Source organism: Vanacampus margaritifer, chromosome 13 (assembly GCF_051991255.1).
Source record: "Vanacampus margaritifer isolate UIUO_Vmar chromosome 13, RoL_Vmar_1.0, whole genome shotgun sequence".
NCBI classification, from domain to species: Eukaryota; Metazoa; Chordata; class Actinopteri; order Syngnathiformes; family Syngnathidae; genus Vanacampus; species Vanacampus margaritifer.
The window spans coordinates 12,076,348-12,098,863 of NC_135444.1; the positions used below are offsets into that span (position 1 = coordinate 12,076,348).

General features: G+C 41.1%; 1 protein-coding gene across 1 annotated transcript in view; it reads right to left on the bottom strand.

Annotated features, from left to right (window-relative positions):
- Positions 1–1,433: 1,433 nt before the first annotated feature.
- The window catches only part of arhgef18b (rho/rac guanine nucleotide exchange factor (GEF) 18b), a 51,653-nt gene continuing 30,570 nt past the window's right edge, over positions 1,434–22,516 (bottom strand). The window contains exons 21-32 of the mRNA XM_077584591.1: positions 22,334–22,512; positions 22,182–22,255; positions 21,374–21,559; positions 21,096–21,242; positions 20,675–20,790; positions 20,224–20,292; positions 20,013–20,060; positions 19,271–19,552; positions 19,045–19,194; positions 8,408–8,759; positions 6,207–6,350; positions 1,434–4,598 (exon numbers count right to left, since the gene is read on the bottom strand). Coding sequence (XP_077440717.1) covers positions 4,288–4,598; positions 6,207–6,350; positions 8,408–8,759; positions 19,045–19,194; positions 19,271–19,552; positions 20,013–20,060; positions 20,224–20,292; positions 20,675–20,790; positions 21,096–21,242; positions 21,374–21,559; positions 22,182–22,255; positions 22,334–22,512 — 2,058 coding nt within the window. The 3' untranslated portion in view covers positions 1,434–4,287. The remainder of the gene's footprint in view (positions 4,599–6,206; positions 6,351–8,407; positions 8,760–19,044; positions 19,195–19,270; positions 19,553–20,012; positions 20,061–20,223; positions 20,293–20,674; positions 20,791–21,095; positions 21,243–21,373; positions 21,560–22,181; positions 22,256–22,333; positions 22,513–22,516) is intronic.

Sequence of the window (22,516 nt, forward strand, 5' to 3'; positions counted from 1 at the left end):
ACCAAGAGATGAGAAATAAATTGGATGATATCTACTTGTTTTTAGTGTATTTTACAGCTGATTTAAGACACGGGTCGAAACCGACCCGTTAACATAAGAGATGGTAACAGAAAGTTAACACAAAACGAAGGTTAACTGGCATTAGGATTATGAGGAGGGTCCTTAGAAAAATGTCTCTGTAAGAGCTGCGCTAATCTCATTAGATCAGGTTGCAAATTATTAAGATTACTTTCAATTCTATTAAGTATAATCACTTTGGATCCTGAAAAAAATTCAGAATCCGGCTCTTTTGGGTTTTCTGATCCTAATTCACTCATTGATTTGGCAGCCTCGGAGACAAAGTAGAACAATGTTTTTGTTTCACTACAGTGTCAAACTATAGAATACTTAAAAAAAAAGAAACACGAGACTCCCAAATGTTGAGAAACCAAATTGAAACCCAGTGTAGCCCAAAAACTGTGATCTGTGTGTGTTTTTGAGGCCTTCAGGGAGGTTTTGTGTGTGTGTACACGTCTGTCTCTGCGGAGCATCTGTTTGTTTAACTTTGTGGTTCGAGAAGGCTCAGATGTAGAATCACTCCCGGCTAACTGGGTGACATTAAATTCCTCAGAAATCCATAGTGGTTTGTTGGGAAGGTTTAATGTGAGGAGGTAAACCTGCCCTGAGGGTGACAATATTTCCGCTAAAGGTTTGAAATTGCTATCGATGCCACAAGATGGTGGTCTTTCATATTAGACAAGGCTATGGCCTAATTAAATTAAGATCATCCTCTCACTTAAATATAGTCACTTGGCTCCACAATTATTATTTTTTTAAATCAGTATGACGGTGACAAATATCTTGCGGCTGTATGTTTCAAGCTATCCTTCCGTCCAGGATGATCGCATGGACTTGAAAGGCTTTTTGTGTTTTGTTATTTAGTGAAGTGTTGAGCTGGAAGTCGCCTGAGCGTAGAGACGTGGAGACTGGACGTAATGGTCCAAGCAGCCCGAGAGAGAGACGGCGAGGAATCTGCTGCTTCCCCCCAGGGAGGAAACAGCCTGGAATAATAATAGTTGAGAGGAGACAAGAGGAAAGCCACTAATGATAGCAGACAATACAAGAAAATAAAAAATAAAAAAAAAACGAGTCACTGCTGCAATGTCTTTCTGGCCAGGACACCGACACACACACACGAATAAGCGGACCTCCTGACTGGTTAAACGTAACCACAAAGCCCACACTTGAACTGGAGCTTTGTCTGCTGCCGCAGCCTTATCATACGCTGCAACAAGAGTGACATTCAGCCAGTGGGTGGTCGGGATTATTTTCATGACATCCAAATAGTGATGCACCATGACACGTAGCACAAACGTTTAGCAGTTGCACAAAGGAAGAGATTTGGTTTCGTGCATAGTTGGTTAAAGGAGACAAACACAAAAATAACACAAGCATTTCTGCACATTTTTTGTTTTAATACTAAAACTTGTCTAAGGCAGCGGTCTGTGTCCACGTTATTCTAACGTATTACAGTGAATAAAATACAAAAACTCTTTTGTTGTGCACTACTAATGCCATTTGACAGCGGTTGGTAAATACAAACTCAGTCATAATAAAAATAAGCCTTATAACAATCATTTTCCCCCTTCAAGTATGCTACTATCCAAAGTGACTAGTGTAAAAGTTGGCAGAGGAAAATACAATTATTCACATATAAGAAAGGTCCAACACGAGCATAAAAAAAAAAAAGATAAATTGAGGATTAAAAGTGTGTGTTGTGTTTTTGTTTGTAAGCAAGTGTACAGTGACGTGACGTTGGCTCCACAGTTAAAACAAACATGAATGTTAAACAGACTCGTAGCACAATAAAGTGCTTTTTTTCCCTGCCCGTATGGAGAAAAAAGTTGCCATAAAATGAATTGACAGTTTTCTATTGCATATACTGTAATTGTAGCGTCATGCGAGCACCAGCGGACGTCTCGTACTTTGTATCAACATTTAAGAAAAATAATTTTTATGTATTTGCGGAAGCGATGGTGTCATGTGATCATGACATAATTTCCCTTGTCACGGCAATTTAGAAGCATTTTGTACTAAAGTATTGATCCGAATACTGTGATAATTGGCAAATCGCATGTTTATATCAATATGCGGATATATCATGGCTGCAAAACGGCTGTTAACAGGAGAAGATCCAGATTGAAGGTCAAGTTAAGTTCGCCTAGAAATATTACGGCGTATTTTAATACATAAATATAAATTCCCATCAAAAGCCAATAAGAATGATTCTACTTTTTTTGTGAGCTTTGCAGGCAGGCACCATGCAGTGAAAAGGGGACAAATGAAAAATATGCTTATGAATATTCTCCTTCATCCAGATTCATTTCATTTCTCAGTGCAATAAATTGATCACAACTGGACTGTTCTGGTTGTCTTAGAAGACATTCAGGCCTCAGTTCCTGCAACAGGCTTGATAGACCAATCCAACGCCATGAGAACAATGAAATGTTGTATGACATTCAGTATGTACATTTTTTTTGTAATATTTCTATGCAATATGCATTTTGTTGCAAATCTGTAATTTATTGTTTTTACTGTCGCTTTCTTCCACTCTCGTTTCTGTCACCAACTTAAAATATGGCCAGGTTATGAAACATTTTGGGCTTCACTGGACGTTTTATGTGCCAAGACTGAACAGACGACGAGCCACTGCCAGCTCAGTTGTCTTTGCCAGTAGACGTTTTGTTTGCCGAACCGTCAACAAAGCTGATGAGGACACTTGATGGATGTTGAAATAAAAAAAAATTCTGCTTGCTCAGCAGTTTGAGAGCGTGCTCGCATGCTGATAAGCTTCAGATGATTTTTGCTTTTGCAAACATAAAATCGGGTTTCGAAAAGTATCAGTAATGGAGCACAAAAAGAGCAGGGAGAGAAAATGACTTGACCGAGAGTCAGTGAACATCTCTTTGGTTGAGTGAAACAAGTGGATTTTGCTGGTGAGACACACACTAGTGAGGAATAGGAGGAAAAAGGCGGCAGTGCACATTGACTTCAATGCTACATGAACACAAAAGAGATTAACACAATTGAGCGAATTTGTTTTTTCTGACCGTCTATTAACGTTATAGCAAATAAAGTCTGTACCTAATGTAAAGATGGAACACAGAATATGTACAAAAATCTACACAATATACACACGAGACAAATATCTGTGACGGGATTCACAGACATTTCCGCTTAAGTTAAAGGATGTCATGGGATGGACACGTTTCTTCAATCTCATTCAAAACTGACATCAGCTTTCCGTCACAGTATCTGCTAATGACACGTCATCGGTAATCAATCCCACGTCATAGCTGGTACCTTAGGCTTGACATAAAAGTGTCATGTTCCAACATATATCCCATATAAGGTGACCCCAATGTGACAGAAAAATGATCAGCGGGCCAAGACGTGAAGGTGCGAGTCCTTCCCCGCGTGACTGCGGCTCACAGAGGAGGAAGAGCGGAAGTGCGGAATGTGTTCAAACAGCTTTAAGCTTTTCCACAGAAATGACCTTCAGGCTTTGTCCTGCGAGTCTGAGCATGACGGAATTGCAGTACAGGAAAATATTTTTCCTTCAAGCGGCAGGCCAATAATATCAATCACAGCAATTATGATTTGACGTCAATCCAGGATAGTTCTCGTTACGCTTCAATGTTAAAAGGGTGATTAGTCCTGGCTGTACCACCCAAGTCAGCAGGGTTGGGCTCCCTATGCAGAATAAACAGTATATTACAAAAAATGGATGGAAAGGGGAGGGAAAGTAGATTTGGGGAAATTCATTCCAAGTGAGTGAAGGTGTGGTGTCTAACATGTACTGAAAAGCTAATTCCCGGGCTTGTCCGAGCTGGAAAACAGCACCTGATTGCAAATAAAATGTTCCATAACAGCATAATTAAGAACAGAAGTGATTAGATTATCCAGACTAAGAGTCTGACATCTGTACAAAGCATTAAGAAAAAAAAAGAACCATAAGGCTCATTCAAGAGTCAGGAATGAAGTATTTACACTGTGCAAATGAACCATCAAGCAGACAGCGTTCCATCACTTGGGACTTCCTGCCGAGGCGCACGTGAATCGGGCCTCCCTTCTCCGACGCTTCCACACCTGGCAGGCCCGTCTTCAAACCACTGGCTGCCATCTTTGGATCGGCGGACGTTCATTTAAAGAAGCCCAAGGTTGCCGCGCTTGCGGTGCTTTTGTCTGGGTTCAGAAACGAGCTACGAGTAAAAAGAAGACCGCCGGGTGGCTGTTTCAAAGCAGAGTTTAGAAGAAGATGACGTCTTCCTTGTTGAGGTCTTCTGTGTTGATGTTGTAGGGCGGTGGCGGCGGCGGGAGCTTCCCGCCGAGGGCCTGCACGAGCACGTGGGGGTTCGGGCCCAGGCATTGCGGCTGCACCTGGGTCGGGAAGTGGAGCGATGCGGTGGTGTGCGAGTGCGCCGGGATGGCGGGAGATTGCACGGAAGGCTGCAGAGGGGGCGGCACGGGGGGCTTCTGGATAGTCGCGGGGTGGTTGCCGCTAATAATGCTGGATTGACAATCCAGTCCGGAAGCGTCCAAATGACTTTGTTGAAGATCTAATGAAGGTTTGATTTGACAAAGGTAACAATTAGAGTTGATTTAATAATAATACTAAATTAATCATGTGTTTTTGACATGTCGTTTTCCAATCGGGAAATGCAGTTATTCTGATCACACCTCGATTTAAAATACACATACCAGCAGGACCACGGACCGGATGAGGCAAGGAATGAGGGCACAAAGTGAAGCTCCATCTTTGTGGCCAAAATATTATGGCTTATAACGTGTTGGCAACGACGTGTGCGATAATGAGAACTTTATTCATATTAAAACATGTAATTGTTGCAGTATGGCTTAGAGCCAGTATATGCGACAATCATGTATGAATGTCCTAGAAAAAAAAGATGAGAAGACTGGTAGCATCATGGCCACTTGCAAAATATTGTATGCAAGTCTATTCTAAATCACACTAAAAGTACAAATGAAATATAAACAGTTGAACAAAGAAATGCTTTTTTTGGAGAGGGGGGGGATGGCTACGATGTTCCATCTTACAACATGCTACATTAGGATGAAACCAGCCAACTTGAAGAGAAAATAATGCGCAGGGCTCCCACTAAATATAACTACTACATTCATTGCACCATATTTTTCAGACTGTAAGTTGCTCTGGTCCCATTTTTTGTAGACATTTATTAAGACCAAGCCTCAGGTGTGATTTTTATAACAGTATATTAAAATTAGAGCTCAGAGTGTCACCCCAAATCCCCGTTCCCTCATCGTGTTGACGAGCTAGTTCCGGTTGGATTCGAAAATTCGCTGCTAACTACGGAAAAGGTTTTCCTTTGTAGTTTAAAAGGGCTTGACCTTAACTAGAATCCTGTGTCACATTGAAGTGAAAAGGTAAAATCTTGGTCTGATACGTTTTTTGGGTGGTTGGCCATTAATTTTGATGCATCACCTCCGTCTTTAGCAGGCTGCGCAAGTAGTCATGACAACTAATTTGTGACATATCGGTCGTTTAGTTTGTGGCGATTCTACCTTTGGTCACAATAGAACACAGGATTCTAGTTCAGGTAAACCATTTTCAATTAAAAAGAAAAACTTTTCCGTATTTAAAAGCGGAATTTCGAACCCAACCGGATTTTGGCTGTCAGTCCGAGCTCTAATTTTAACTGCAAGTCACATCGAGTATAAATTGCAGAATCAGCACACACAAAAAAAGTGTGACTTAAAGTCCGAAAAATATGGTAATGTTGAGTTGTATTTTTAATCAATGTTTTTTTTTGTTTCTCTGACGGTCGATCCGTGGAAATATATCTTCACATGAAACTGGTCCCCGGTGCAAAATATCAGTGAAGTAATTGACTCCGACTGGATTTTCATCACATTATAGCCGACCTCAATATATCTTTAGTCGTTCAAACCCTAATCCTGACACTATTTTAAAAAATGTTTGTGTAGTAATAGTGTTAAAGTGTGGGCGCCAACATACAATTAATCATTGTATAGAATGTGACACTGATAGATGTTTACACAGGGAGAGGCCGCGAGAAAAACAAAGATGGGTGGGGTCGATGAATGCGGGTGTGAAATTTATTCAGCTATGTTTGTGAGAGACTGTCCATGTGTGTGTGTGTGTGTGTGTGTGTGTGTGTGTGTACCTCCATGATGGTGGAGGGAGGGCGGCAGAGGAGACGCAGACAGCGGTACTTGCTGGTGGGGGCTGACCGAGCGCTTGGCTTTGAGGGCGTTGTCGTCACGCGCCGACAGCTTCAGCGGGAGGATCTGCTTCATGTCCACTGAGGCTGAGGGAGGGAGGGACGGAGGAGGAGAAGATTAAGAGGGTCGTTTCATTGTGAAATTGGATTCCAACACTAAATTGGGGCGGCTTAGCTTCTCTCATTATTTGATAAAGCACGGGGGCGACCCAATTCGGAGCACTAACGTGATTCTAACGAGCCACTTAATTGATAATGGTTATCTCTCACAAGGCAATAGAACAAGGGGTGTCAAACATACGGCCCGCGAGACGATTATGTAAAGTAGAAAAAATATTGTTGTAATGTCGAACCAATTAATCAGCTGGCCACAATCAAAACATATAAATTCGTAATTTCACAAGCGGTCCTCAGATGAGCAAGGCAACTTGTATACGGAATCGTCCTGGATTTCATTATTTTACACACAACCTAAAACTACGGTTTGTTTAAAAAAAATGTGTTTTAAAAATCTGACATAAACTGAAACTAAAATGTTAATTACGACACAAATTAATTTACTGGTAAAACAAATACATATGACAAGGATTAACGTCCTTATATCTTCATTAACCGCGCCACACAATGCATTCTGGGCAAAATATATATGCAAAACTGGTAGATTTAACATGTCCACAACTCATACAGGCAAAGTGTTGCCGCGTTCCATTTGCATTCGTAATATTTTTTGGAACAATATGATCACAGTTGAGCTCCGTAATTTAGGGCTGGCCCACAAATAACGAAAATCTGCGTAAAGTTGACGGCGATTGTTTTTAAGTAATATCCAATTATTTGAGCGATCCGGCCCACTTGATAATATATTTTTCCCCATGCGGCCCCTGAGTTAATATGAGTTTGACACCCCTGCAATAGAACCTTTTTTTATGTAACCAACACAATTCATTAAAAGTGTATAGAAACTATTTTGGCTGTACTTGACAAAGTACAACTAAAGTGGATGAAATTAAGGGGTGTTTATTCTAGATTATAGAATGAGCAAATAGCTATTATAGATAGAATGAGAGATAGTAATGGAATAATAAATAATGGAACTGTGTACAAGGTGCGAGCAGAAAAGGGATGTAGTATGAAATTATGCAGAAAATTTTGTTAGTGTAAAAAATGATTATGGAAAAATGATGTCGATATTATGAGTATTAGAGGTTATCAGGCTTGCTATGTGATTTTGAACATGTTTTATTGGCTTCTCATCTCATCTCATCTCATTGGAGGTAAAAACACCAAAAACAAAAAAAACACTTCACATCTCAGCATAGCGTCTCTGTGTGCAGATGTTTCATCTCTAAATCAAATCTGGCGCGATCCTGACTATTGCCGCGTAAATCGCCAACCTGTTTATCTTCTTCTGCTTTTGATGTTTTTGTCCTTACTTTCTACAATCGCTCCACTTGTCCGCAGATCAAATCTGTTATAATCGTTTAATTGCTATAACAGCAAACATCACACATGAGCAGACTTCAAGTAATACCGCATTGGCGCATACAGCGCCTCTATTTATCTGCAGATTTAGCATCAAAGGAAAATAAGACAACCTTTCTTGCATACTGCACTCTGTCTGGATTATTCCAGTAACACTTTGATAAAAAGCTCAACATCATTGTTTTAGTCGCGTTCAGCACCAGCGTAATGCCTCTTCAACTCCAGTTCTGAGAAACAAGCCTGTCAAAGAGGGTGTTTGAAGCCACATCTTGAAGCTGGGCGGAAGAACAAAGATCTGTGGCGAACTAGCAAACTCCAACAACCGAAATAAACATTGCTAAATTAATATTTAAAAGCGAGTGGAGGTGAGGCTGGCGATCATATACAATATAAAGAGGAGATTTTATTTTGTATGTATAGATTTAGGATTTACGTTTTCTTTTACTCCGGATACTTTTATTACAAGAAGATGAGTGTATCCCAAAATAAACCTCATATTTCACAAGCCTGCTGGGAAAGCGAAAGTCTGTGAGAATGTTAATGCCCTTCCAAAGAGTCTGGCTGACATAAGCAGGTTCCCGTGGCGAAACCCTTATCAGGAGATGTCCTATGGCTCACCTTGCCACATGCTGATTGCATCAAAATGGTGCTTGGCTGCTTACCAGTGCTGTCAGTGCGCTGCGAGGCCTTTCCGCTCTTCATTCCCTTGCCTTTGCCGCTGCTGAGGGCGGCCAGCTTGGTGGGGATCTGCTGCTGCACCCCCAGCAATTTGTGCTGCTGGTTGGTGGTGCTGAAGAGGTGCAGCGGCACCTCCGTCTTCAGCGGCAGGGTGGAGGAGCTGGCGTCTCGCCGCAACGTCACCTCGGGCCGCTCCGGGTAGTCGGCCGGTGCCACTGACATGCTGCCACGCGCCAAGGGCTTCGGGGGCAAAGATGTGTCGGAGAGGCCGGTAGAGTTCCTGAGGCCAGAGAATAAGAGGAGCTCTCCGTTTAGACTGCCGGACATGGGAGCTACCTGGAAGAGAAATAAGAGTATGGGGGGGGGGGGCGCTGTTATACTTTAAGCTAGTTAAGTAAGTATAATTAAGTATAGTTAAAAGGGAAACAACTTTTTTACTACAGAGGTCCACATCCTACATCAGTGATATAACCTGAATTTAAATGTGATGTAGCTTATTGTAGTACTGACGTTATAATTAAAAAAAATTTAAGCAAGAAACTTCTAGGCCATCATTTTTTTCAATGTTCCCCCTCCCCATCTAGGAAACTCGGGGCACTAAGTAGCGAACCGCCAGGCTTCCCGTTAAGTTTCCCCCCCCTGTTGATCATTGTTATTTTCCATGTTTCTCAGACAAGTTGAGACTTTGATGTCAAATTTTTCGGCAAGAAATCTGATTCTGATGCCAAATACAAAACAGTCAAAAGGAAAAACAATAAATATGGCGGTAACTTAGTGTTTGCTTCTTATGCCACATTTGTTCGTAACCTTGAAAAGCGTTCGTCATGACTGTTGTGAACTAACAACCGCTAGCACATTCAAAAATGTGTTTCATCTCAATACAGATGCATTGTTTATCACGTAAAAGCCGTTAACCAAAATAATCAGGTTCCAATAATAAAGTAACTGAAAACGTCTTTCGAAGGACATCAAACGAAAAATGAAAATTCAAACCCGCAAACATTCTTCTTGATGAATAGGCAAAAAGTCTGAAAGCCTTCTCAGATGAGTATATTATATTGTATAGCTTTACATTTCCATCCATATATCATACAGGGTGTCATACTTTGGTCTGTATAGTGTTTGAAACTCGTAGCAACCATGAATTTGTGAGAGACAGTGACAAATAATTGTACCATCAGACATTTTCACTTCCTTTAGGCATCAGCGCAAGATATCCCAGCACTTTCACCTCTATATTGCATCTGTGGTTCAGTTCTGTGAGAAACCAAGGGCGCTTGAAAGCAGACATGACACACGTGTATTGTAAAGCGTCTGCGTGGCTCGGTGCCACTAGAGAAACGTAATCTGGAGAGCAGAAGGCGCATTTATGGGCCGCAAAGAGAATCAGAAACACATGCCGCTCTTTCTGCTGAGCACACGCTTCGCTAAATTTGCCGCTTGAGCTTTTGATGTGTTCTTAAGACGCTAAAGGACGACACACACAAATGGACAATCGCCCAGAATGAGAGAACATAATACCCTTAATAGTCCCTGTGTACACAGAGGCGTGTCTGCCTAAAAAGGCTGTTTAGACACGCAGGAAGAACATGTAAATGTCTGCGGGAACAAACACTGCATTGTACACTGAACTACAAGAGAGAGTGAAAGATGATCTGCACGTGACAACATTATCGTCTAATCTACATTGACCAAAAGGACCTCTCGAACAATAGAGTACATCCTGCCTCCGGAGCTACAGCCACCATTATATTGACTATCAGTAGAATTTTTTTTACAGAAAAACCTGTAAGCATTTTTTTGTTTGCAGTCCAAACTACTTTTTCCTTATAAGAAATATCCATGCATGCTCTCATTAGGGTCACAGGTGAGCTGCAGCCTATCCCAGCTGACCGTTTTTGGATTGTGGGGAAGCCAGAGTACCCGGAGAAAACCCACGGAAGCACAGGGAGAACACACAAACCCCACTTCAGGAAGGCCAGAGAAGAGATTCGAACGCCAAACCACAGAACCTCAAACCTCAGAACTGTACAGGCAGTTTTTTAAGTAACACTTTGTAAGTAACTACAGTTGTTGGGTCCATAAAAATTGGTACATCAACACATTCTCATAATCTTCTCTAACGTTAGGTTCAGCCAAATCAACTGTTTGGAACATTCCTAATAAGAAAGAAAGCATCAGTGAGCTCAACACCACCAATAGACATAGAAGACCACCTGGTGAAGAAATCCCCTTCGAAACAGCTGGCCATCTTATAAACACTCTCTGGTAGGGCGGCGTACTATATGTGTGTCAAAGACAGCAATTAAGAGAAGATTGAATACAGAGAGTTCATTACAAGATGTTGAACCACTGGTGAGCCTCCAAAAACAGGAAGGCCAGATCAGAGTTTGCCAAAAAGCATTTACAGTTCTGGAACAAAATATCAACTTGTACCATAAAGATGGGAGGAGAAGGTTAGGGAGAAGGAAAGGAATTGCTCATGATATAAAACAATCATCGGTGAAGCGGGCATATATGGCTACCAATGGAACTGATTCCCTTGTGTGCATTGATGATGTGATTGCAAACAAAAGCAGCGGGATGAATTCAGAAGGCAATATTATTGGAAATGGACAATGACCGAAAGCAACAAAATAGTTTGTAAGGCAAAGAAGTGGAATGTTATGCAATGGGAATGTCAATCATCAGACTTGAACTTGATTGATCATGCATTTCACGTGCTGAAGACAAAACTGAAGAGAAAATGCCCTAAGAAGAAGCAGGAACTAAAGAGAGGTGCGCTAGAGGCCTGCAGAGCATCACCAGGGATGATATCCAGCGTCTGATGATCTAAACATTCCAGACAGCAGGCTGTAATTGGCTGCAAAGCATTCGCAACCAAGTCTTAATGAGGGAAAGTTTGATTTATGATGATTTATGATGACTTTTGGTCTCTTCAAAAGTGTGATGCACAAATACAAACTGCTGTAATTCCTATACCGCATTCATCTGACCTCTGACACACAGATTTCAATTAGCATAAACATAGCATACGGTTTATTTGCATAAAAGGCTGCACCAACTCTGAGTTGTGTTCCTTAGATTTAGCTGTAATGCACTGAGCAGCCAGAAAAAAAGAGGTAGAATTAGAATTTTCATTGCTGCTTTTAAGCACTATGCTAATGCTATGTAGTAAAAAAAATTAAATTTACGGTAGGTTTCTAATGTCATGGGTTTTTCCTCTTTATCACTACTAGAACCTTTCAGTGGCGGCATCACGCACAATAAAAGACAACAAAAAAGCTAAATACTCCTGGAGTTAATCTTCAAGATGATCACTGGATTTGTCAAGTACTGCATGATGGGGAAATTCCAATTTTAAAGGCAACATTTTCACAAGAAATTTGGTTGAGCTGAATTGTAGAGCTTCAGGGGAATTGCGTGTGTATTAGTAATAGTAGTAATATTAATACAACCTCCATATGACCTTCCCTTCAACACTTTACCACAGTTGTTTTTGTACAATATGCACTGCAAATATATGAAGTCACACAGACCAAAATCCTCTCCATGAAAAGTGCGTTGACAACTTTTACTGAGATTTATTTGATATTTGCGGTGTGATATCAGCAGTAACTTGCTCATTTTTTCCCCTCATATAGTACGTTTTACACAGCGCTTGGAACCCTTTGACGGCATGTTGCATGATATAACAAAATTTTTCCTGGTTGTTTAGAATATCTATTGCATCCATGCTATATTTAACGTTTGGATGAACCACAGACAAACTTTTAGTGGGTTAAGATGATGATCGTCAAACTGTCTCCACATGGAAGGTTCAGTCCCTTTGTTGTGGTTTATGTCTTTTGCTTTTCAGTTTCTTTCTTTTTACCGACTCCAGTCAGGACCTTTTAAAGCAGATCCAGAAAAAAAATAGGAAGGGTAAGAGATTAAATGGGATGGAAAAAAAGAAGCAATTACTGACAATCTACTGAACTAGGGAATGCCCTTGAACAGTGAAAAGCACATTGACTAAACATAATTACTAAATAGTAGTGACCATTATAAAGAGTCACTGGCTAGTGCCACAATGGATCATATTTATATAGATATGTATATGGAAGATTTTACTCCAGGTGACAACTCCTAAAAATAGTTTTTAGTTTCTTGAAAAAGAAGCATAAAACCCATGAAGTTGACTGGCATTAAAAGATAAAGGCCAAATAAATGTCAGACTGTTTTAAAAGGGCCATAAAGCGGTTCAGAAAATTAATGGATGGATTTTATACACCAAATGTGAGCAACCCAAATGTCAGACTGACACCAGCGTTAATGTAAACGTTAGCTTTTTGTATCCCTTGCAAAGGCCATATTATGAATCAATGATGGCGAATTCATCCTGAGGAGATATGGAACACTTGGTGAGTCGTGGAGAGCAAACCCAATAAACTGCGGCTGTGTTTGGAGCCCAGCTCGAACAGCTGAGCATGATGGGAAGCCCTGAGGCACAGAGAGGCCCTTCAGTGGGAAAAGTCGGCAAAAGTCCCTTGTCCAACCCTACTCCCTCCTTCTTCTTTGCCTCCATCAGTCTTCCTCCATGAACACTGGCTCGTCTTAGCATTACATAGACCTCCCATTGTTCCCTCTACAAGGTGACTGGCATGGGGCAGCAGAGGCGGCAGGTTTCCAGGGCAGGAAACTGCGCGGAAGCAGGGGAACATAAACAGCCCTGACTGACAGCACACAAACAATTAGCACTGGCGGTCTTCCAGTGGCTTCTGCTAATGACAGGCTTGCGCTAGCTAATTATACAGACGGGTTCCTCTCATCCTGAAAGCCGCTCGGATACTCCCAAATCATACAGAGCCCGACGAGCGCCTCGGCTAACACTACACAATGGACTCTCTTGAGGAGGGCGAAGGTGGCTGACCTGTACAAGGTGATCAGAGGTAACATGATCACCTGAGAATGGAGTTTCCATGGGCCATGTGAGTGGTGGTTGGGTGTATCTGAAAACCAAATTGGGCCTAAGATTTATATACTGTATATGCACAATATTGATTCATACTAACGCTAACGTATGATATGATCATTTGGGAGGGGCTCTAATACTATTTGGCTACAACATTGGATGTTGTACAATCATAAATTTGAATGCAAGATCTGTATGAAAATATCTAAGGTAGTACCGGTATTGATCTATTTTGATTGACAAATATTTTATGTCAGAGAGGTCTTCATTTTATTTCAAATCCTCTGAGTTTATTTTATGTATGAAAGACAGACACAACTTGAGTCCAAATTCACAAGGCTGAATCCTCCGAAGGCCGAATTTGTCGGCTGCATGACGTCACTCCCGGCGCGACTCGACAGCACGAACGGACTTATGACTGATTTACACATGAATGGATTGTCGGTCAATGTGCTACTGACGAGCAGTATTGACAATCCATTCGTATGTAAGTCCGTGCGTGCTGTCGACAATTCCGGCCTTCGGAGGATCCAGCCTTGTGAATTTGGACACAAGCACAGAATGGGGCACTGAAGTCACTTGAGAATTAATTTTCTGGCCAGTGTAATGGTGGAACTGGAGCGTTTAACAACCAAGACTCGCTTCTCCCACCCTGTAGTGTAACTCAATTGTCTCTGTCTAACAAATATTTTACACTTCTCACAAGAGGCTGGCGCTGGCATTGTTGTCTTCACGCGCGTCTAATCAGATTGCAGGATTTGTGTCGCTGTGTGAAAGTGTGCACTGTTGAGGCAATATCTTCTAAACGTCTATAAAAAGGTACAGGCGAATAAATGCCAGGTCTTCCGTTACGGCTCTGATACACCAATTTGGCATAATCTCTGTATAGGAGAGGGTTATATGTTTATTAGTGTGGTTGTAGTTAATATACTGGGAGACTTTTCAAATATTTTGGTTCAATTATTTAGCTACATAGAAGGAGAAAATTAATTTGGTGGGCAAATGGACAAGAATATTGTAGCAGAAGAGTCAGAGTGTACTAAAAGCCAACGTGTGGTAAGTGGCTACACAGACAGTGTGCCCTTGCCTCCTACCTAAGTGCACTCTTAGATTTGCTTTCCACACAAACTGCTTCTGGCTGATTGTTGAAGAAAGCAGTCATAGGTATGTAGGTGGAGGTGGTAATATTACTCATGGGGTTTTTTCAGCCTACAGGATACACACTCAAGTAACATCATACAACAGCCTGGAGAAAAGAGGTAGTCGAGGTTGAAATGATAATTCAAAGTGTAGAAAAAAAAGATACAGATCATTGTTTAACAAGTGACCTTGCAAAGCAAAAGTTGGTTTACAGTTGTTGACCATTTTATTATTCAAGTTAATTCCATTTAGTCCACTTAGGGTCGACCGTATTTAATTGAAAAACAAAATAATGCCGTTTGTGTTGTTCATTTACATGAAAACGACAAAGTGTAAGTTAAAAACAAACATATAAATGGATCTCTCTAAATTCAGAGTCTGGATTGAAGGACATGCAGGTTAACTAATCAGTCTGGGCTGCTTGAGTTTGCTACAGCCAAATATCAAAACATGGAATACAGCACTGCACAGGTGCTTACAGAACGTCTCCAGCAAAGTGTATATTTACTATATTGCTTTTGTGCCTATAAGAATCACATTATCCCTAAAGCGACAATGTTCCCTCGTTTTTCGCGGGTGTTACATTCCAAAAACTACCCGCTATAGTGGAAATCCACGTCAATTGTATTTATTTATTTTCCTTTAATGATATATACTGTATATTTTTTTGTTTGTTTATTATATGTTTTTTTGTTTTGGTATGATTTTTAGTCTATTATGAATGTTTTTTCATTCATCATATACGTTATTTTCTCATTTAAAATTTTCCATTAAAAGTATGTTTTTTTTAAATTTACTACTAATACAGCACAGTATATATAATTTTTGTTTCTTCTAAATATTTTTTTGTTCATACTATATTTTTTTTCATTTACAATATATGTTTTAAGGTTAACAACTCACCGCAAATGCATTTTTCTCCGATAGGCGTTAACATTTTCTCACATACTGTATCTCTTCTTCAAATACAGTAGGCCTATACACTCCCAGTGTTCAAAACTTTGTAGATTTTATAATAACAATAAAATCAAATTAAACTAATATCCAAAACATTTATTTGAGAAACAAAAATATAACGGCGATCGATCCATTTTTTTCCAGGCCGGTATGTTATCCTTAAAAAATAAATAAATAAAATAATAATAATAAAACACACAACAACAACAACAACTGTAAAAATTGACTAATTTTAATGACGATGATACGAGGCTGAGAAATCCTTTTTGACCAGTAAGCTTGGAAGCGCATTGCTGCTGGTGGCCGGCGCATGCCCGCGTGGGTCTATTCACTTTTTATTCTATTCAAAGTCGCGAACGCGGCCATACACCGTTGACTGCGGGACTGCATCGCAGCGGTGCCCCCGAAACTCCACTCGAGCGCTGCGTGAACCGCGGGGAGGGTGGCAGACGGCGCACTGAGCTGTCTGACGGCACGTGCATACACAGTAAAAAAAAAAAATCAAACAAACCAAAAAGCACGCTGTAAAAATAAATAAATTAAAAAAGCACGGAAAAAATCCGCGTAACAGCGAGGCTACGAAAGATGAACCCGCGAGAAATGAGGGAACACTGTACTCTGCACAATGTGCACAATGTGCATGTAGAGGTTACTGGACTATACTGGCCTGCCCTGACAGGCCACCGATATGTTTTCAGTGGTTTTGGCAGGAGTGTACAATGATCCACTGAAAATTCTTTTCACAAAGCCATTTGTTGTTGTATGAATGTACCTTTAGGTTCTAAATGATTTCTACTGTACTGTTATATGAGCCGTCATGAAAAGTTTTCAGGCTCATGCAGCGCGGTAACAGTGACTATTGTGCAACCTTACACATGTTGGGTATGAGCCAATGGAAAAGTCTGTATCCAAGGCCTTGCTAATCAAAAGGGCCTTGCCTAATCAGATGAGATAACACATGAAAGAAGTTCCTCTGAAGTCTTCACATGCTGCGACTCGCTCCATCCTCCCTCACTCCTACATATGTTCAACTTCAGAGATACACAAACAAGCGCAGAGGCGTGTCTTGCCTTTTTTTTTTTATGAGGTCTAATTATAGTGCTACGGTTTGCTGATGACTCCTAATGTTTGGTGGTAGGCATTAAATGGCTGCTGATATCAGGCTGGCCTGGAGCCTGGAACACGACCCAGGGTCGCAGCCGATGAAAAGGCTGTTTAATGTGTTTTTGATGAAGCGAGGGTGTGTCGGGAGGGGGGGATACAAACCACTTCCAAATTTCCCATTAACGCAGCCAAGAAAGTCCCACGACACAGCCAAACGATATACAGTACAAACCCTGATCTGCGTGTGTACAAAACACACAAACAGGCGGAATGAAAACAAATAGTGCGGGGATGATGTCAGTGGGCGCCAAGTGCTGACATGGCCGTGTATCTCTCTGGCTTCAGGTCTCGTCTTGCCGTATAATCTCACAAACAAACAAATAGCACTTTTGTGTGCACGGCTGTTTCAGTCAAAAGTCGAGGCTTGTAATTACAACGTTGCTGACTCATCACAGGTCCATCCAGGACAACTATCCGCTCCTTCTCACGATCACATGCCATGCTTTTACTGGGAAGAGCTTCTCAAAATGAAACCCTTTTTCAGTAATGGGATAAAAAGAGTGAGCGTGAAAGTTATCCCTATTACAGAAACTTTGACATTTAATCACTTCACTCCAGCTCCTTGCCACAACTGTTAACACCAGGCATGAAATACAGCCAAGTGGTCAAAGCGTTCCATGAAATTCACAAAGTCCCACATTGTTGCGGAAGAAGGGAAAGAAGGATGGCAGTGTGGAAACAGACGATGGAGAAAGATGTAAGGAAGAACGGAAAGAGAGCAGCGCTAAGTAGGTAGATTACCGAGTCGTTAGAAATGTGTGTGTTCATGATTACACACACACATGCTCGGGGGCTGGAAACAACAACAGGCAGTAATTTCTGAAGCGATGAGTGGAATTATTATTTGACAGCTGAAGAATTTACAATCATTTGAGACAACAAAATTTTAACATTGTTTAACTTTCGCCATTTACCTGTTGTGACCCAGTGCAAAATTAGATATTACATATTTGATGTTTATCACAGTGCTGTTTATGAAGTTTTTTTCTCTCCATGCATTTCAATCTGTGTCAAATATACGTGGGTTTTTGCTATTCGTGGGCTGGATCTGTCCCTATCCCCCGCAAATGGCGGCGGTCGGATGTAAATATAAAAGTCGTTTAAATAGATATATTGCGCCATGTTGTGATCGTTATCATTTTCTTCAAACTCGCTGTTTGTTGATTGGCCGCAAAATCCTGATCGTGTAAAGCCTACTTCTTGGTTCAAATGAAGCCATATTCAATTAATGACCTTTTTTTTATAAATACAATATTAAATATTGTTATAAATCCTATATACATATTCAATTACACATACATAAAAGTACATAAAATTCTGAATTTGTGAAAAATATGCCTCTCAAGTCACACCAAATTTTGCGAGAGCTCAGTTCAATGAGCAACAGACTGACTCTCAGCAAGGCCCGTCGCACACTGAACTGAATTGAGCTGTCTGGTCGTGCAGTGTTTGGGGTTCTGCAACTAGTTTTCACAAGTGCCCAAACATCAGCAACTAGATCCACTGCAATTTAAAATTTGAACCTGAGATGAATGACCTTGCAACGTTGCCCATGTATTGGCAGATTAACATGCCATGTCATATTATATGAGCTTTCACAACAAAAAATGTAAGTACTAAGCGAAGCAAGATCCAGTCCATCGCCACCAAGCCTTACCAATGTTGTAGGGATGTTTAATACCACTTATATTCAGACCGATACCCGTTTGAGTACTCAACTTTTGAGTAGTATTCAATTTGTAGTTCCAGCAGCTGACACTTTCGGCTGACTTCACGAGTACCGATACCTTCAAATAAGGCCTGGTGACCCAATACTGATACTCGCCCATCCCTACAATATAGTATATATATTTTCACAAAAATATAAACCATATTCATAATTTCATATGCCGCTGTGGCTAAAAAGCAAGTCGAGGACAGTTGGTTGCCGAAATGAAGGCACAAATGCAGTCAATGAATGGGGCGATCATTGCCAACAGCCTCTCGCGTAGCCACACTCCCTCCTTTAATTCTTGCCCCATTTCCTCTCTTCATATTAGTATAATATAGCAACAGCAGCCAAGGTAATCCACTTCTCCCTTGGCCATACCACCATGTTGTTTTTGGTTCATTAAAAAATAATACAGTGCAGTACAGCACATACGGAGCCTCAAAACATTGCTTCCAAATAAGAAATGTTTTTTCCAATTGCATTGGTATGCATGTGAGTATTGTACAGTGGGCCAAAGGCTCCAGTCTTCATCATACATTTGGCTGTTAAAGGCAAAGTTCAGTGTTGTATTAGATTTATGTTTCACTATTATAAGTAGTTAACTACTGTTTTCACACGTGTGTGAGTTAAGAATGTTAAAAAGTGAGATTTAATTTCCAAATTCCGCCACTGCTAACAAGTAGGCCTGTTCGCACCTCAATGGTTTTCCTCTTGATCTTCTTCTGGTTCTCCAGGCGTTCCTTCTCCTTCTCTACTGCTCGAGTGGACTCCCTGAGCCTCTCCAGGTCCTGTTGGTACGTCTCCCTTTGCCTCTCCAACTCCACCCTCTCTTCTGCCAGCCGCTCCTGTATCCAATTTTTCTATGGTTAAGGTCCAAGTCACACAACCATTACAACTGTCAGGTAGGTCTGACCACTTTACCTCCAGCCGCCTGCATTCCTCCTCCCTTTGCCGCAGCCTGGCCTCTGTGGCCTCCACTTGCTGGCGATGCTTCCCTCGCTCCTTCTCCCAGCGCTGCTGTTCCTGGCGATGCTGAGACTGCAGTTTGTGGAAGCTGGCGAGCTCCTCTCTCTGCAGGGCCAGCGTACGCTGCTTCTCCTGCTCCAGGAGCACGTTACCGCGGTGGCGCCCAGGCAGTGAGGCGCGCTCCGTCAGCGAGACGCGCTGCAGCTCAATGTGGCTGTCCTGCTGGGATATGATGGCCTGACCATGCAGACAGAAGAAAATTGATACTTTATATCCATAAAATGTTCAAAACAGAAATTCTACAAACATTTTCTAAACTATTTGGAGCCTGAAAAGTTTAGAATATTATATTCACCTGCACTAGTCCAAAGCGATACAATAAAGTGTTGGGACTAAGAAGTAATATTTTTACAATAGGTTTAATGTTGTAGTTGTAGTTTGTAGAAGAGTAGAAGTGAACAGCATTACATAAAGGTTTTTCTAATACAGTACACTGTAGTGCAGTTCTACACACTGCAAAGCATAAATACAAAATTAAACATGGATCAAAATTAGTGTCTGAGTAATGGACTTCATTTGATTCTTTATGTGTTGGGTTGGCGTATATGCACACAACTTTATTAGGAAATATTTGACTCCGTAAAGACAGTGTGCAAATATAAACAAAACATTGTAAGCGACCATGGCATCATGTTACCTGCAGACTGTAGAGCCTTTGAGAGAGCATTAACACTTTGTCAAAGAACTGGAATGGAAAAAGAGAAGGGTATAATCAAAGAAGAGAAGTACAACAACAACAATAATAATAATAATAAACATATCACAGGTTAATTTATAAACACCCAATCCTGCAGCACTGTTACAGTATATATAAACAACTAACAGATTTTTTTTTTTAAAGCACAAACCTCTGCCTCAGGGAAAGAGTTGTTCCAGATCCGGTTCCATCTCGGTGGTGTGCAGCAGCTCTCATCAACCTGAGCAACATCAACCAGATACAACAGATTATTTCTTCTTTTGTGCTATCAAATAACACTGGATCTTAAGTTTTTTTTTCTGAAATGAAAGAAATTACTCTTTGGCACACAATGACTACTGTGATCTGTTTTATACAACTGGTCACCCTCAAAGACTGTATTTATTTGCGCAAACATTCATTGTTTATATGATGTGCACCATTTAAATGTCTAATGGCAGCTTGTGTGTGTGTCTGTGACAGTACCCATCAATACATGAGACATATTCTCATCGCCTGTTTATTTGTTCATAAAGGAAATAAATCATCCCGAGGTTGTCACCCTGTGTGATTTTTGTTGTGCTTGAAGTGAGAGCATGTGACTTCTTGTGCGTCAGACCTACCGTCTGCTCCAGAGTTTGGCTGCCACAGAGATCTTTCAGTTGAGGGTCAGAACTGGCCCGCTGGCTTCGGTCTCTGTTTCTGGACTCGCCAGAAAAGTTCTTCTTCATATTGCCATCTGGCAGAGGGACACCCAGCCACAGACACAAACATAGACACACACAAAAAACAGTGAAACCAAACAGACCAGAAAACAGATACATTTTAATAACCACATTAACAAACTCAAAGTGCACAAAAACAACAAATGAGTATGTGTCATATCTTGTATCTTTAATTTGCCATAAATGATTTGAAACGGCAAAAGTGTGTGTTTTGGGGAGAAAATACCATTTTATTAATAATTCACAAGTTATTTAGTGCACTTCAGTAAAAGCCATTATATAGGAGGTTTCTTCAGGACATGAAGTATTCTGGACTCACTCTTAGTGAGGATGGTAGGGATGCTGTCATAGCCCCCAAAGGTGTCTGCTCTCCTAGGCAGGAGTCCAGAGCTGCTTCCTTCATCTTGTTGTGATGACAGGACTTCATCCCTCACTCCAGACTGCAGCAAATTCTGGAGGTTTTCCACTAAAATGACAGAGGGAGCAAATTATGCTTCACATATTGCCACAACAACAATTTCACATTCAAGGAATGGAGTTTATAAGTGTGCATATCATTGACTCAATGCCATGTTGTCTTCAGTAACACAGCCCTACCCTCAGTGATGGCTCCTTTGAGCAAGGTCTCCCCCTGCTGGAGATCTGAGGCATCGCCCCGTAAAAGGAGCTTGGAGCGGGAAGCCGTGTCCTCCAAACCTGCCACAGACTCTGCCATATCTGTAAAAAGTTGCAACTTCTCCGAAAGTGCCTGGACAATTACGGCATCCTTCTGGCTCAGACGTTCTACAGTGAGAAATAGACATCATTGTGATAATTGTCCATTAGTCTAACATTATTCTCTTGCACATTGTACTTCTGTGAGACAGCTCATCACTACACATTTTACTCTTCATTTCTGTTGTGCCTTTCATATCACCTCTACCAAAAAAATAGATCAGTGCCCCCACAATGTGAAGTATTCAGATTGTGTTGCCCAGTCATGGCTTGGTAAAACTACATTATACTACATACTACTGTGGATCTTCACTATTCAAGGGGCATAGGCACCAAGGATTGCAGGGAGTAATTGATGCTCACCCAAAAAGCTTTGCAATTGCCCATAGATACCACAAGATGGCAGCAAAGCATTTTTTGTTCTATTAGCTATAAGGCTATGGACTGAAAAATGAAGCTACTACCCTCACTTAAACATAGTTACTTTGCCATCTAGAAGCCACAAGACGGCACCAAAGCAATATGACATGGATTTGGCCTCCTGAGCACAACAACAGGTTATATATGATATAGATCTTCCATCCTTCCCAGCCCCATCCTACAAAAAACGCTAATATGCAATTTTTGTGAATGCCAAACGTGAATATACAGGAAAAGGCTTCACTGTAGGTATATGTCAGTGACTCAGTACCTTGAAATTCTTTCAACCTTGAAGCTCGAGCCTCTTCCTCCTCACTGAACAGCCTCTCCTCTGTATGAGGACAACTAACAGCAACATGACAGAAGCCATTAATAACCATCCTGCAAATATTCTTGGTCTACAGCGTATTGTATCGCAGCTACCTGTCAACAGCTTGCCGTATTTGTGTCATCCAAGTGTTTCTTTCCTCCTTAGAGATTGTGTGGATCTCGTACATCTCAGGCTCATTGGAGGAAGCGCAGATCAGAAACATGGCTCTCTCGGCATGGGCCACCTCCCGAACAATCAACTTTTGAAGAGAGATGACTGATGGCTTGTTGTCCTAG